The sequence below is a fragment of the Scyliorhinus torazame genome, chromosome 7 (assembly GCF_047496885.1).
Source record: "Scyliorhinus torazame isolate Kashiwa2021f chromosome 7, sScyTor2.1, whole genome shotgun sequence".
NCBI classification, from domain to species: Eukaryota; Metazoa; Chordata; class Chondrichthyes; order Carcharhiniformes; family Scyliorhinidae; genus Scyliorhinus; species Scyliorhinus torazame.
In genome coordinates this window covers 113,449,964-113,462,828 of record NC_092713.1, presented here as the reverse complement: position 1 = coordinate 113,462,828, position 12,865 = coordinate 113,449,964, and the positions used below count along the sequence as shown (strand labels likewise).

General features: G+C 47.5%; 1 protein-coding gene across 1 annotated transcript in view; it reads right to left on the bottom strand.

Annotated features, from left to right (window-relative positions):
- The window catches only part of LOC140427352 (sushi, von Willebrand factor type A, EGF and pentraxin domain-containing protein 1-like), a 151,976-nt gene that overhangs the window by 69,330 nt on the left and 69,781 nt on the right, over positions 1–12,865 (bottom strand). The window contains exons 13-19 of the mRNA XM_072512902.1: positions 12,555–12,740; positions 11,169–11,354; positions 9,797–9,982; positions 8,424–8,609; positions 7,050–7,235; positions 5,664–5,849; positions 4,291–4,476 (exon numbers count right to left, since the gene is read on the bottom strand). Of these exons, the coding sequence (XP_072369003.1) occupies positions 4,291–4,476; positions 5,664–5,849; positions 7,050–7,235; positions 8,424–8,609; positions 9,797–9,982; positions 11,169–11,354; positions 12,555–12,740 (1,302 nt within the window). The remainder of the gene's footprint in view (positions 1–4,290; positions 4,477–5,663; positions 5,850–7,049; positions 7,236–8,423; positions 8,610–9,796; positions 9,983–11,168; positions 11,355–12,554; positions 12,741–12,865) is intronic.

The window sequence follows — 12,865 nt, the reverse complement described above, 5'->3', positions numbered from 1 at the left end:
AGCTCCGCCCTGCTAGGCGGGGTATAAGAACCCGTGTCGCCCCAGTAGCCTTCATTCTGTACCTGAGCTGCTGGGGGAAACATCCAGCTTATTAAAGCCTTCAGTTGGACTACAACCTCGCTTTAGTGGTCATTGATCGTGCAACAATTTAATAAGCTAGCTTATTAAAAAAAAGAAAGGATGGAGCTCCGAATCAAGCCGGAGTGTCTTCAACTCAGCCCTCACGCGGCGAACTCAGCAACAATCTTTAAGCACTGGCTGGCGTGCTTTAAAGGGTATCTCGGGACGGCCGAAAACACACCCACGGTAGAGCAGAAAATGCAAGTCCTGCACTCAAGGGTGAGCCTGGAGATTTACACCCTCATCGAGGAAGCGGAAGACTTTGATGCAGCAATAGAACTGCTAAAAGGACATTATATTCGCCCGGTAAACCAGGTATACGCCCGGCACCTGCTTGCAACAAGGCGACAAACCCCTGGGGTAACGCTGGAAGAATTCGACCATGCACTCCTGGTGTTGGGGAGAAACTGCAGCTGCCCGCAAGTTTCGGCGAGCGAACACACTGAACTCTTGGTTCGGGACGCTTTTGTGGCAGGTATGCTATCCTCACAAATCCGCCAGTGACTGCTAGAAAAAGACACTCTGGGTCTCAAGGAGGCACGGGCCCTTGCATGCTCCCTGGACGTGGCCTCCAGTAACGCCCGGGCTTACGTTGCGGCCAGCGGTCGCCGCCATCTTCTTATTCCAGGGCCACGTGCGGACCCCGGGCGCCGCCATCTTGTACGACGGACGCCACGTTAGAGGGATGGGCACCGCCATTTTGTGCCACCAATGGGAGCTGCCATCTTGGATGAATCCCCAGGACCCCAGCTCGGCTGACCACGCACTGCCCGAAGAGAACTCTCAACTGCTGCAATTAGCCTCGGTGACCCTGGATCAGTCCCGGCCTCGAACACTCTCAACTGCTACAACGTCCGTATTTATCAACGGGCACGAGACGTCCTGCCTAATCGACTCTGAGAGCACGGAGTGCTTCATACACCCCGACGCGGTAAGGCGCTGTTCCCTCCTCATCCACCCTGTTAATCAAAAAATCTCCCTGGCCTCCGGTTCACACTCAGTGGAGATAAAGGGGTTTTGTGTAGCAAACCTCACAGTCCAGGGAAGGGAGTTCAAAAATTTCCATCTCTACGTCCTTCCCCACCTCTACGCGGCTACACTCCTGGGTTTAGACTTCCAGTGTAACCTCCAAAGTCTAACCTTCAAATTCGGCGGCCCTATACCCCCCCTTACTGTCTGCGGCCTCGCGACCCTTAAGGTCGACCCGCCTTCCCTGTTTGCAAACCTCACCCCGGATTGCAAACCCGTTGCCACCAGGAGCAGACGGTACAGTGCCCAGGACCGGATCTTCATTAGGTCAGAGGTCCAAAGGCTACTGAGGGAGGGGGTCATTGAAGCCAGGAACAGCCCCTGGAGAGCTCAAGTAGTGGTGGTAAAGACCGCGGAGAAGCATAGGATGATCATCGACTACAGTCAGACCATCAACAGGTTTACACAGCTGGACGCGTACCCTCTCCCCCGCATATCCGACCTGGTAAACAGGATCGGGCATTATAACGTCTTCTCCACGGTGGATCTCAAGTCCGCCTACCACCAGCTCCCCATCCGCACCAGTGACCGCAAATACACTGCCTTCGAGGCAGATGGGCGGCTCTATCACTTCTTAAGGGTTCCCTTCGGTGTCACCAACGGGGTCTCGGTCTTCCAGCGCGAGATGGACCGAATGGTTGACTGGTACGGTTTACGGGCAACATTCCCGTATCTCGATAATGTCAGCATCTGCGGCCACGACCAGCAGGACCACGACACCAACCTCCAAAAATTCCTCCAGACCGCAAAGATCCTTAACCTTACATATAACAAGGATAAATGCGTGTTTAGCACCGACCGCCTAGCCATCTTCGGCTACGTGGTGCGAAATGGAGTTATAGGCCCCGACCCTGAACGCATGCGCCCCCTTATGGAGTTCCCCCTCCCTCACTGCTCCAAGGCCCTGAAGTGCTGCCTCGGGTTTTTCAGCTATTACGCACAGTGGGTCCCCAACTACGCAGACAAAGCCCGACCCCTAATCCAGTCCACAACCTTTCCCTTGTCGACGGAGGCCCGCCAGGCCTTCAGCTGCATCAAAGCAGACATTGCAAAGGCGACGATGCACACCATCGACGAGTCCCTCCCCTTCCAGGTCGAGAGCGATGCGTCTGACGTAGCTCTGGCGGCTACCCTCAACCAAGCGGGCAGACCAGTGGCCTTCTTCTCACGTACCCTCCATGCTTCCAAAATCCGCCGCTTCTCAATCGAAAAGGCGGCCCAGGCCATAGTAGAAGCTGTGCGACATTGGAGGCTGGCCGGCAGGAGATTCACTCTCCTCACTGACCAACGGTCGGTGGCCTTCATGTTCGATAATGCACAGCGGGGCAAGATAAAAAACGACAAGATCTTGCGGTGGAGGATCGAACTCTCCACCTACAACTACGAGATCTTGTACCGTCCGGGGAAGCTAAATGAGCATCCTGACACCCTGTCCGGCGGCACATGTGCCACCGCACAAGTGGACCGCCTCCACGAGGACCTCTGCCACCCGGGGGTCACTCGCTTTTGCCATTTTGTCAAGACCCGCAACCTGCCCTACTCCATCGAGGAGGTCAGGACAGTCACCAGGGACTGCCAAATCTGCGCAGTGTGCAAACCGCACTTCTACCGGCCAGCGAGGGCGCACCTGATAAAGGCTTCCCGTTCCTTTGAACGCCTCAGCATGGACTTCAAAGGCCCCCTCCCCTCCACCGACCGCAACACGTACTTCCTGAACGTGATTGATGAGTACTCCTGTTCCCATTCGCCATCCCCTGCCCCGACATGACCGCAACCACCGTCATCAAGGCCCTCCATAGCATCTTTGCACTGTTCGGGTTCCCCGCTTACATACATAGTGATAGGGGGTCCTCCTTTATGAGCGACGAACTGCGTCAATTCCTGCTCAGCAAGGGCATCGCCTCGAGCAGGACAACCGGTTACAACCCCCGGGGTAATGGACAGGAAGAGAGGGAGAATGGAACGGTCTGGAAGACCTTCCTACTGGCCCTACGGTCCAGGAACCACCCAGTCTCCCGCTGGCAGGAAGTCCTCCTGGATGCCCTCCACTCCATCCGGTCACTGCTTTGTACCACCACCAACCAGACACCTCACGAACGTCTCCTTGTCTTCCCCAGGAAGTCCTCCTCTGGGACCTCACTCCCGACCTGGCTGGCAGCACCCGGACCCATCCTGCTCGAAAAACACGAGCGGGCGCACAAGTCGGACCCGTTGGTCGAGAGAGTCCATCTGCTCCATGCTAACCCGCAGTACGCCTACGTGGTGTACCCCGACGGCTGACAAGATATGGTCTCCCTACGAGACCTGGCGCCCGCCAGAGCCCCACGCACACCCCAGCCACCAGTCCCACCGTCCCCTCCACCGGGGCACCTTACAGGAGGATCGGTCCTTCCGCCGGCCCCGTCTAGGCCCCCCCCACCCACCGACGCACCCCGCAGGCGCTCCCTTCCCAGGTCAACCGTTTCCCCACCAGCGCCGTCTAGGGGTGCCGAAGCTGCCATGGAGATCAAAGCCACACTCCCGGAATCACAGACACCCGAGCCTCCACAGGAGTCACCACCGAAGCTCCGATGATCACAGAGGATGACCAGGGCCCCCGATCGACTGATTGCTTCATTTTAAATTGTAAACTGTAAACTGTAAATTTAAATCATCAATTGTAAATAGCTATCAGAATTGTAAATAGTTACAAAACGCTGTACAGAGGTATTACGGTACCTCCATAACTAATTCTACCATGTTGCCATGTTTGTAGTATCAGGCCACCAAACAGCCGGACTCTTTTTTAACAGGGGATGAATGTGGTATTAGAGGTATTACGGTACCTGATAGGCTGGAGCACCATTGGTGGAAACTGTATGCTTTCTATTGGTTAGGATGTATGGTAGCTCCGCCTTGCTAGGCGGGGTATAAGAGCCCGTGCCACCCCAGCAGCCTTCATTCTGTACCTGAGCTGCTGGGGGAAATATCTTGCTTATTAAAGCCTTCAGTTGGATTACAACCTCGCTTTAGTGGTCATTGATCATGCATCAATCTACACATTGTACAGCTCAGAAGAAACATGATTCACCTACTCAGTTCCTGCCAGGAAATAGGGAGAAAACTGCAGTGTCAGTGATGGTAACGTTGCCGATATATTACCTTTGCAAGTCGGGGTCTTTGCTGTCCATTGTCCAGAGATATTACACTCGAGCCAGTTTGTTCCAGATAACACAAACCCTTCAGGGCACCAAAAACCACATGTTGAGGTGTAGCTAAAGTTCCCAATGGGATGGGAACAGTTCATCGCCCCATGTTCAGGCCGTGTCAGTGTCTCGCATTTTTTAACTGAAATAGAAGTTTGCAGTTTGTAATTTAAAATCTGTCTTTTGCATGAATACCCAACTGCTGACTTGGCTCATTCCTGGCTACGAGGGGTTATCTTCTGAAGAAAGTGTTTGAGCAGGTTGGGCCTAAACCCAATGGAGGTTAGAAGAATGAGAGATGATCTTATTGAAACATAGAAGATCCTGAGGAAACTTGGAAGGATGAATGTTGGGAGGACCCACTTGTGGGCAAAACTACTCCTGGACAAAGTTTAAAAATAAAGGGTCACCCATTTAAAATGGAGATGAGGGGATTTCTTTTCTCTGAGAGGGTCAGTAGTCTGTAGAATCTGTTTCCTCAGGAGAGCAGTAGAGGCAAGATCATTGAATATATTCAATACAAAATAAGATTTGTTTATGAGAGGCAATGGCAGCAAGGACAGACAGGAAAATGGCATTGAGGCCATATTCAGATCAGCAATGATCGAATCAAGAAAGCAAAATACTGCAGATGCTGGAGTTTCGAAATAAAAACAGACTGGAGGTATATCTGGCAGCATCTGCATCATACCAGATGGTGGAATAGGCACCAAGGTGCAAATGGTCTACTCCTGCTCCTAATTCATATATTCGTATGTTGTTCCTGTTATGACATCCTGGGCTAGTGCATGGTCGATTCCAGCCACACTTGACCCAAAGTCGCAACAGCAGTGAAATTAGATGTAGCTAATTCAATGAGCTCTTTGCTTGAGTCCAGTAAGCTACAGCAACCAGGTTTGTAACTTTAACACAACAAAACCTTTTATTCTGAACAGTATCTTTACTTAAACAGACAGAGAATGTAACTGGGAGTACTGTGTCAGAGAATATTGGGTTGGATACAGATTTACTGGGTTTCTGAGAAAGGTAACTGTGATTTGAAATCCTGATCATCTGGTAGGGTGCAGGGTAGGAGTCATTGGGAAGGGCTGACAAGCCTTCAGTCCAGATGCCCACACCATGTCCACCAACCGTTTTGGAGTCATGTGTGGGAAATGCCTGGGCTTCTTCGAAGATTCCACCCAGCTCTCCAGTTGGCTTCGTGGCCAAGGACAGAGAAATTGAGCTCTTTCTACACATTGAGATGAAGCATGATTCACCTACTTAGTTCCTCCCAGGAAATAGGGAGAAACTGCAGTGTCAGTGATGGTAAGGTTGCCGATATATTACCTTTGCAAGTCGGGGTCTTTGCTGTCCATTGTCCAGAGATACTGCACTCCAGCCAGTTTGTTCCAGATAACACAAATCCTTCAGGGCACCAAAAACCACATGTTGAGGTGTAGCTAAAGTTCCCAATGGGATGGGAACAGTTTATCTCCCCATGTTCAGGCCGTGTCAGTGTCTCGCATGTTTTAACTGAAATAGAATTTGCAGTTTGTTATATAACATCAGTCTTTTGCATGAATACTCAACTGCTGACTTGGCTCATTCCTCGTTGCAAGGGGTTATCTTCTGAAGAAAGAGGTTGAGCAGGTTGGGCCTAAACCCACTGGAGGTTAGAAGAACGAGAGGTGACCTTATTGAAACATAGAAGATCCTGAGGAAACTTGGAAGGATGAATGTTGGGAGGACCCACTTGTGGGCAAAACTACTCCTGGACAATGTTTAAAAATAAAGGGTCACCCATTTAAAATGGAGATGAGGGGATTTCTTTTCTCTGAGAGGGTCAGTAGTCTGTAGAATCTGTTTCCTCAGGAGAACAGTAGAGGCAAGATCATTGAATATATTCAATACGAAATAAGATTCGTTTATGAGAGGCAATGGCAGCAAGGACAGACAGGAAAATGGCGTTGAGGCCATATTCAGATCAGCCATGATCGAATCATGAAAGCAAAATACTGCAGATGCTGGAGATCTGAAACAAAAACAGACTGGAAGTAGATCTGGCAGCATCTGCATCATACCAAATGGTGGAATAGGCACCAAGGTGCGAATAGTCTACTCCTGCTCCTAATTCATATATTCGTATGATGATCCTGTTACGACATCCTGGCCTAGTGCATGGTCGATTCCAGCCACACTTGACCCAAAGTCGCAACAGCAGTGAAATTAGGTATAGCTAATTCAATGAGCTCTTTGCTGGAGTCCAGTAAGCTACAGCAACCAGGTTTGTAACTTTAACACAACAAACCTTTTATTCTGAACAGTATCTTTACTTAAACAGACAGAGAATGTAACTGGGAGTACTGTGTCAGAGAATATTGGGATGGATACAGATATACTGGGTTTCTGAGAAAGGTAACTGTGATTTGATATCCTGATCATCTGGTAGGGTGCAGGGTAGGAGTCAGTGGGAACGGCTGACAAGCCGTCAGTCCAACTGCCCACACCATGTCCACCAACCGTTTTGGAGTCAAGTGTGGGAAATTCGTTGGCTTCTTTGAAAATTCCACCCTGCTGTCCAGTTGGCTTTGTGGCCGAGGATACAGAAATAGAGCTCTTTCTACACATTGAGAAGAAGCATGATGAGAAGAAGCATAATTCACCTACTTAGTTCGTCCCAGGAAATAGGGAGAAACTGCAGTGTCAGTGATGGTAAGGTTGCCGATATATTACCTTTGCAAGTCGGGGTCTTTGCTGTCCATTGTCCAGAGATATTACACTCGAGCCAGTTTGTTCCAGATAACACAAACCCTTCAGGGCACCAAAAACCACATGTTGAGGTGTAGCTAAAGTTCCCAATGGGATGGGAACAGTTCATCGCCCCATGTTCAGGCCGTGTCAGTGTCTCGCATTTTTTAACTGAAATAGAAGTTTGCAGTTTGTAATTTAAAATCTGTCTTTTGCATGAATACTCAACTGCTGACTTGGCTCATTCCTGGCTACGAGGGGTTATCTTCTGAAGAAAGTGTTTGAGCAGGTTGGGCCTAAACCCACTGGAGGTTAGAAGAATGAGAGAAGATCTTATTGAAACATAGAAGATCCTGAGGAAACTTGGAAGGATGAATGTTGGGAGGACCCACTTGTGGGCAAAACTACTCCTGGACAAAGTTTAAAAATAAAGGGTCACCCATTTAAAATGGAGATGAGGGGATTTCTTTTCTCTGAGATGGTCAGTAGTCTGTAGAATCTGTTTCCTCAGGAGAACAGTAGAGGCAAGATCATTGAATATATTCAATACGAAATAAGATTTGTTTATGAGAGGCAATGGCAGCAAGGACAGACAGGAAAATGGCGTTGAGGCCATATTCAGATCAGCCATGATCGAATCATGAAAGCAAAATACTGCAGATGCTGGAGTTTTGAAATAAAAACAGACTGGAAGTATATCTGGCAGCATCTGCATCATACCAAATGGTGGAATGAGCACCAAGGTGCAAATGGTCTACTCCTGCTCCTAATTCATATATTCGTATGTTGATCCTGTTACGACATCCTGGCCTAGTGCATGGTCGATTCCAGCCACACTTGACCCAGAGTCGCAACAGCAGTGAAATTAGGTGTAGCTAATTCACTGAGCTCTTTGCTTGAGTCCAGTAAGCTACAGCAACCAGGTTTGTAACTTTAACACAACAAAAACTTTTTATTCTGAACAGTATCTTTACTTAAACAGACAGAGAATGTAACTGTGAGTACTGTGTCAGAGAATATTGGGATGGATACAGATTTACTGGGTTTCTGAGAAAGGTAACTGTGATTTGAAATCCTGATCATCTGGTAGGGTGCAGGGTAGGAGTCATTGGGAAGGGCTGACAAGCCTTCAGTCCAGATGCCCACACCATGTCTACCGACAGTTTTGGAGTCATGTGTGGGAAATGCCTGGGCTTCTTCGAAGATTCCACCCAGCTCTGCAGTTGGCTTTGTGGCCGAGGACACAGAAATTGAGCTCTTTCTACACATTGAGATGAAGCATGATTCACCTACTTAGTTCCTCCCAGGAAATAGGGAGAAACTGGAGTGTCAGTGATGGTAAGGTTGCCGATATATTACCTTTGCAAGTCGGGGTCTTTGCTGTCCATTGTCCAGAGATATTACACTCGAGCCAGTTTGTTCCAGATAACACAAACCCTTCAGGGCACCAAAAACCACATGTTGAGGTGTAGCTAAAGTTCCCAATGGGATGGGAACAGTTCATCGCCCCATGTTCAGGCCGTGTCAGTGTCTCACATTTTTTAACTGAAATAGAAGTTTGCAGTTTGTAATTTAAAATCTGTCTTTTGCATGAATACCCAACTGCTGACTTGGCTCATTCCTGGCTACGAGGGGTTATCTTCTGAAGAAAGTGTTTGAGCAGGTTGGGCCTAAACCCACTGGAGGTTAGAAGAATGAGAGATGATCTTATTGAAACATAGAAGATCCTGAGGAAACTTGGAAGGATGAATGTTGGGAGGACCCACTTGTGGGCAAAACTACTCCTGGACAAAGTTTAAAAATAAAGGGTCACCCATTTAAAATGGAGATGAGGGGATTTCTTTTCTCTGAGAGGGTCAGTAGTCTGTAGAATCTGTTTCCTCAGGAGAGCAGTAGAGGCAAGATCATTGAATATATTCAATACAAAATAAGATTTGTTTATGAGAGGCAATGGCAGCAAGGACAGACAGGAAAATGGCGTTGAGGCCATATTCAGATCAGCCATGATCGAATCAAGAAAGCAAAATACTGCAGATGCTGGAGTTTTGAAATAAAAACAGACTGGAGGTATATCTGGCAGCATCTGCATCATACCAGATGGTGGAATAGTCACCAAGGTGCAAATGGTCTACTCCTGCTCCTAGTTCATATATTCGTATGTTGATCCTGTTATGACATCCTGGGCTAGTGCATGGTCGATTCCAGCCACACTTGACCCAAAGTCACAACATCAGTGAAATTAGATGTAGCTAATTCAATGAGCTCTTTGCTTGAGTCCAGTAAGCTACAGCAACCAGGTTTGTAACTTTAACACAACAAAACCTTTTATTCTGAACAGTATCTTTACTTAAACAGACAGAGAATGTAACTGGGAGTACTGTGTCAGAGAATATTGGGTTGGATACAGATTTACTGGGTTTCTGAGAAAGGTAACTGTGATTTGAAATCCTGATCATCTGGTAGGGTGCAGGGTAGGAGTCAGTGGGAAGGGCTGACAAGCCTTCAGTGCAGCTGCCCACACCATGTCCACCAACCGTTTTGGAGTCATGTGTGGGAAATGCCTGGGCTTCTTCGAAGATTCCACCCAGCTCTCCAGTTGGCTTCGTGGCCAAGGACAGAGAAATTGAGCTCTTTCTACACATTGAGATGAAGCATGATTCACCTACTTAGTTCCTCCCAGGAAATAGGGAGAAACTGCAGTGTCAGTGATGGTAAGGTTGCCGATATATTACCTTTGCAAGTCGGTGTCTTTGCTGTCCATTGTCCAGAGATACTGCACTCCAGCCAGTTTGTTCCAGATAACACAAATCCTTCAGGGCACCAAAAACCACATGTTGAGGTGTAGCTAAAGTTCCCAATGGGATGGGAACAGTTCATCTCCCCATGTTCAGGCCGTGTCAGTGTCTCGCATGTTTTAACTGAAATAGAATTTGCAGTTTGTTATATAACATCAGTCTTTTGCATGAATACTCAACTGCTGACGTGGCTCATTCCTCGTTGCAAGGGGTTATCTTCTGAAGAAAGAGGTTGAGCAGGTTGGGCCTAAACCCACTGGAGGTTAGAAGAACGAGAGGTGACCTTATTGAAACATAGAGGATTCTGAGGAAACTTGGAAGGATGAATGTTGGGTGGACCCACTTGTGGGCAAAACTACTCCTGGACAATGTTTAAAAATAAAGGGTCACCCATTTAAAATGGAGATGAGGGGATTTCTTTTCTCTGAGAGGGTCAGTAGTCTGTAGAATCTGTTTCCTCAGGAGAACAGTAGAGGCAAGATCATTGAATATATTCAATACGAAATAAGATTTGTTTATGAGAGGCAATGGCAGCAAGGACAGACAGGAAAATGGAGTTGAGGCCATATTCAGATCAGCCATGATCGAATCATGAAAGCAAAATACTGCAGATGCTGGAGATCTGAAACAAAAACAGACTGGAAGTAGATCTGGCAGCATCTGCATCATACCAAATGGTGGAATAGTCACCAAGGTGCAAATGGTCTACTCCTGCTCCTCGTTCATATATTCGTATGTTGATCCTGTTATGACATCCTGGGCTAGTGCATGGTCGATTCCAGCCACACTTGACCCAAAGTCACAACATCAGTGAAATTAGATGTAGCTAATTCAATGAGCTCTTTGCTTGAGTCCAGTAAGCTACAGCAACCAGGTTTGTAACTTTAACACAACAAAACCTTTTATTCTGAACAGTATCTTTACTTAAACAGACAGAGAATGTAACTGGGAGTACTGTGTCAGAGAATATTGGGTTGGATACAGATTTACTGGGTTTCTGAGAAAGGTAACTGTGATTTGAAATCCTGATCATCTGGTAGGGTGCAGGGTAGGAGTCAGTGGGAAGGGCTGACAAGCCTTCAGTGCAGCTGCCCACACCATGTCCACCAACCGTTTTGGAGTCATGTGTGGGAAATGCCTGGGCTTCTTCGAAGATTCCACCCAGCTCTCCAGTTGGCTTCGTGGCCAAGGACAGAGAAATTGAGCTCTTTCTACACATTGAGATGAAGCATGATTCACCTACTTAGTTCCTCCCAGGAAATAGGGAGAAACTGCAGTGTCAGTGATGGTAAGGTTGCCGATATATTACCTTTGCAAGTCGGTGTCTTTGCTGTCCATTGTCCAGAGATACTGCACTCCAGCCAGTTTGTTCCAGATAACACAAATCCTTCAGGGCACCAAAAACCACATGTTGAGGTGTAGCTAAAGTTCCCAATGGGATGGGAACAGTTCATCTCCCCATGTTCAGGCCGTGTCAGTGTCTCGCATGTTTTAACTGAAATAGAATTTGCAGTTTGTTATATAACATCAGTCTTTTGCATGAATACTCAACTGCTGACTTGGCTCATTCCTCGTTGCAAGGGGTTATCTTCTGAAGAAAGAGGTTGAGCAGGTTGGGCCTAAACCCACTGGAGGTTAGAAGAACGAGAGGTGACCTTATTGAAACATAGAGGATTCTGAGGAAACTTGGAAGGATGAATGTTGGGTGGACCCACTTGTGGGCAAAACTACTCCTGGACAATGTTTAAAAATAAAGGGTCACCCATTTAAAATGGAGATGAGGGGATTTCTTTTCTCTGAGAGGGTCAGTAGTCTGTAGAATCTGTTTCCTCAGGAGAACAGTAGAGGCAAGATCATTGAATATATTCAATACGAAATAAGATTCGTTTATGAGAGGCAATGGCAGCAAGGACAGACAGGAAAATGGAGTTGAGGCCATATTCAGATCAGCCATGATCGAATCATGAAAGCAAAATACTGCAGATGCTGGAGATCTGAAACAAAAACAGACTGGAAGTAGATCTGGCAGCATCTGCATCATACCAAATGGTGGAATAGGCACCAAGGTGCGAATAGTCTACTCCTGCTCCTAATTCATATATTCGTATGATGATCCTGTTACGACATCCTGGCCTAGTGCATGGTCGATTCCAGCCACACTTGACCCAAAGTCGCAACAGCAGTGAAATTAGGTATAGCTAATTCAATGAGCTCTTTGCTGGAGTCCAGTAAGCTACAGCAACCAGGTTTGTAACTTTAACACAACAAACCTTTTATTCTGAACAGTATCTTTACTTAAACAGACAGAGAATGTAACTGGGAGTACTGTGTCAGAGAATATTGGGATGGATACAGATATACTGGGTTTCTGAGAAAGGTAACTGTGATTTGATATCCTGATCATCTGGTAGGGTGCAGGGTAGGAGTCAGTGGGAAGGGCTGACAAGCCGTCAGTCCAACTGCCCACACCATGTCCACCAACCGTTTTGGAGTCAAGTGTGGGAAATTCGTTGGCTTCTTTGAAAATTCCACCCTGCTGTCCAGTTGGCTTTGTGGCCGAGGATACAGAAATAGAGCTCTTTCTACACATTGAGAAGAAGCATGATGAGAAGAAGCATAATTCACCTACTTAGTTCGTCCCAGGAAATAGGGAGAAACTGCAGTGTCAGTGATGGTAAGGTTGCCGATATATTACCTTTGCAAGTCGGGGTCTTTGCTGTCCATTGTCCAGAGATATTACACTCGAGCCAGTTTGTTCCAGATAACACAAACCCTTCAGGGCACCAAAAACCACATGTTGAGGTGTAGCTAAAGTTCCCAATGGGATGGGAACAGTTCATCGCCCCATGTTCAGGCCGTGTCAGTGTCTCGCATTTTTTAACTGAAATAGAAGTTTGCAGTTTGTAATTTAAAATCTGTCTTTTGCATGAATACTCAACTGCTGACTTGGCTCATTCCTGGCTACGAGGGGTTATCTTCTGAAGAAAGTGTTTGAGCAGGTTGGGC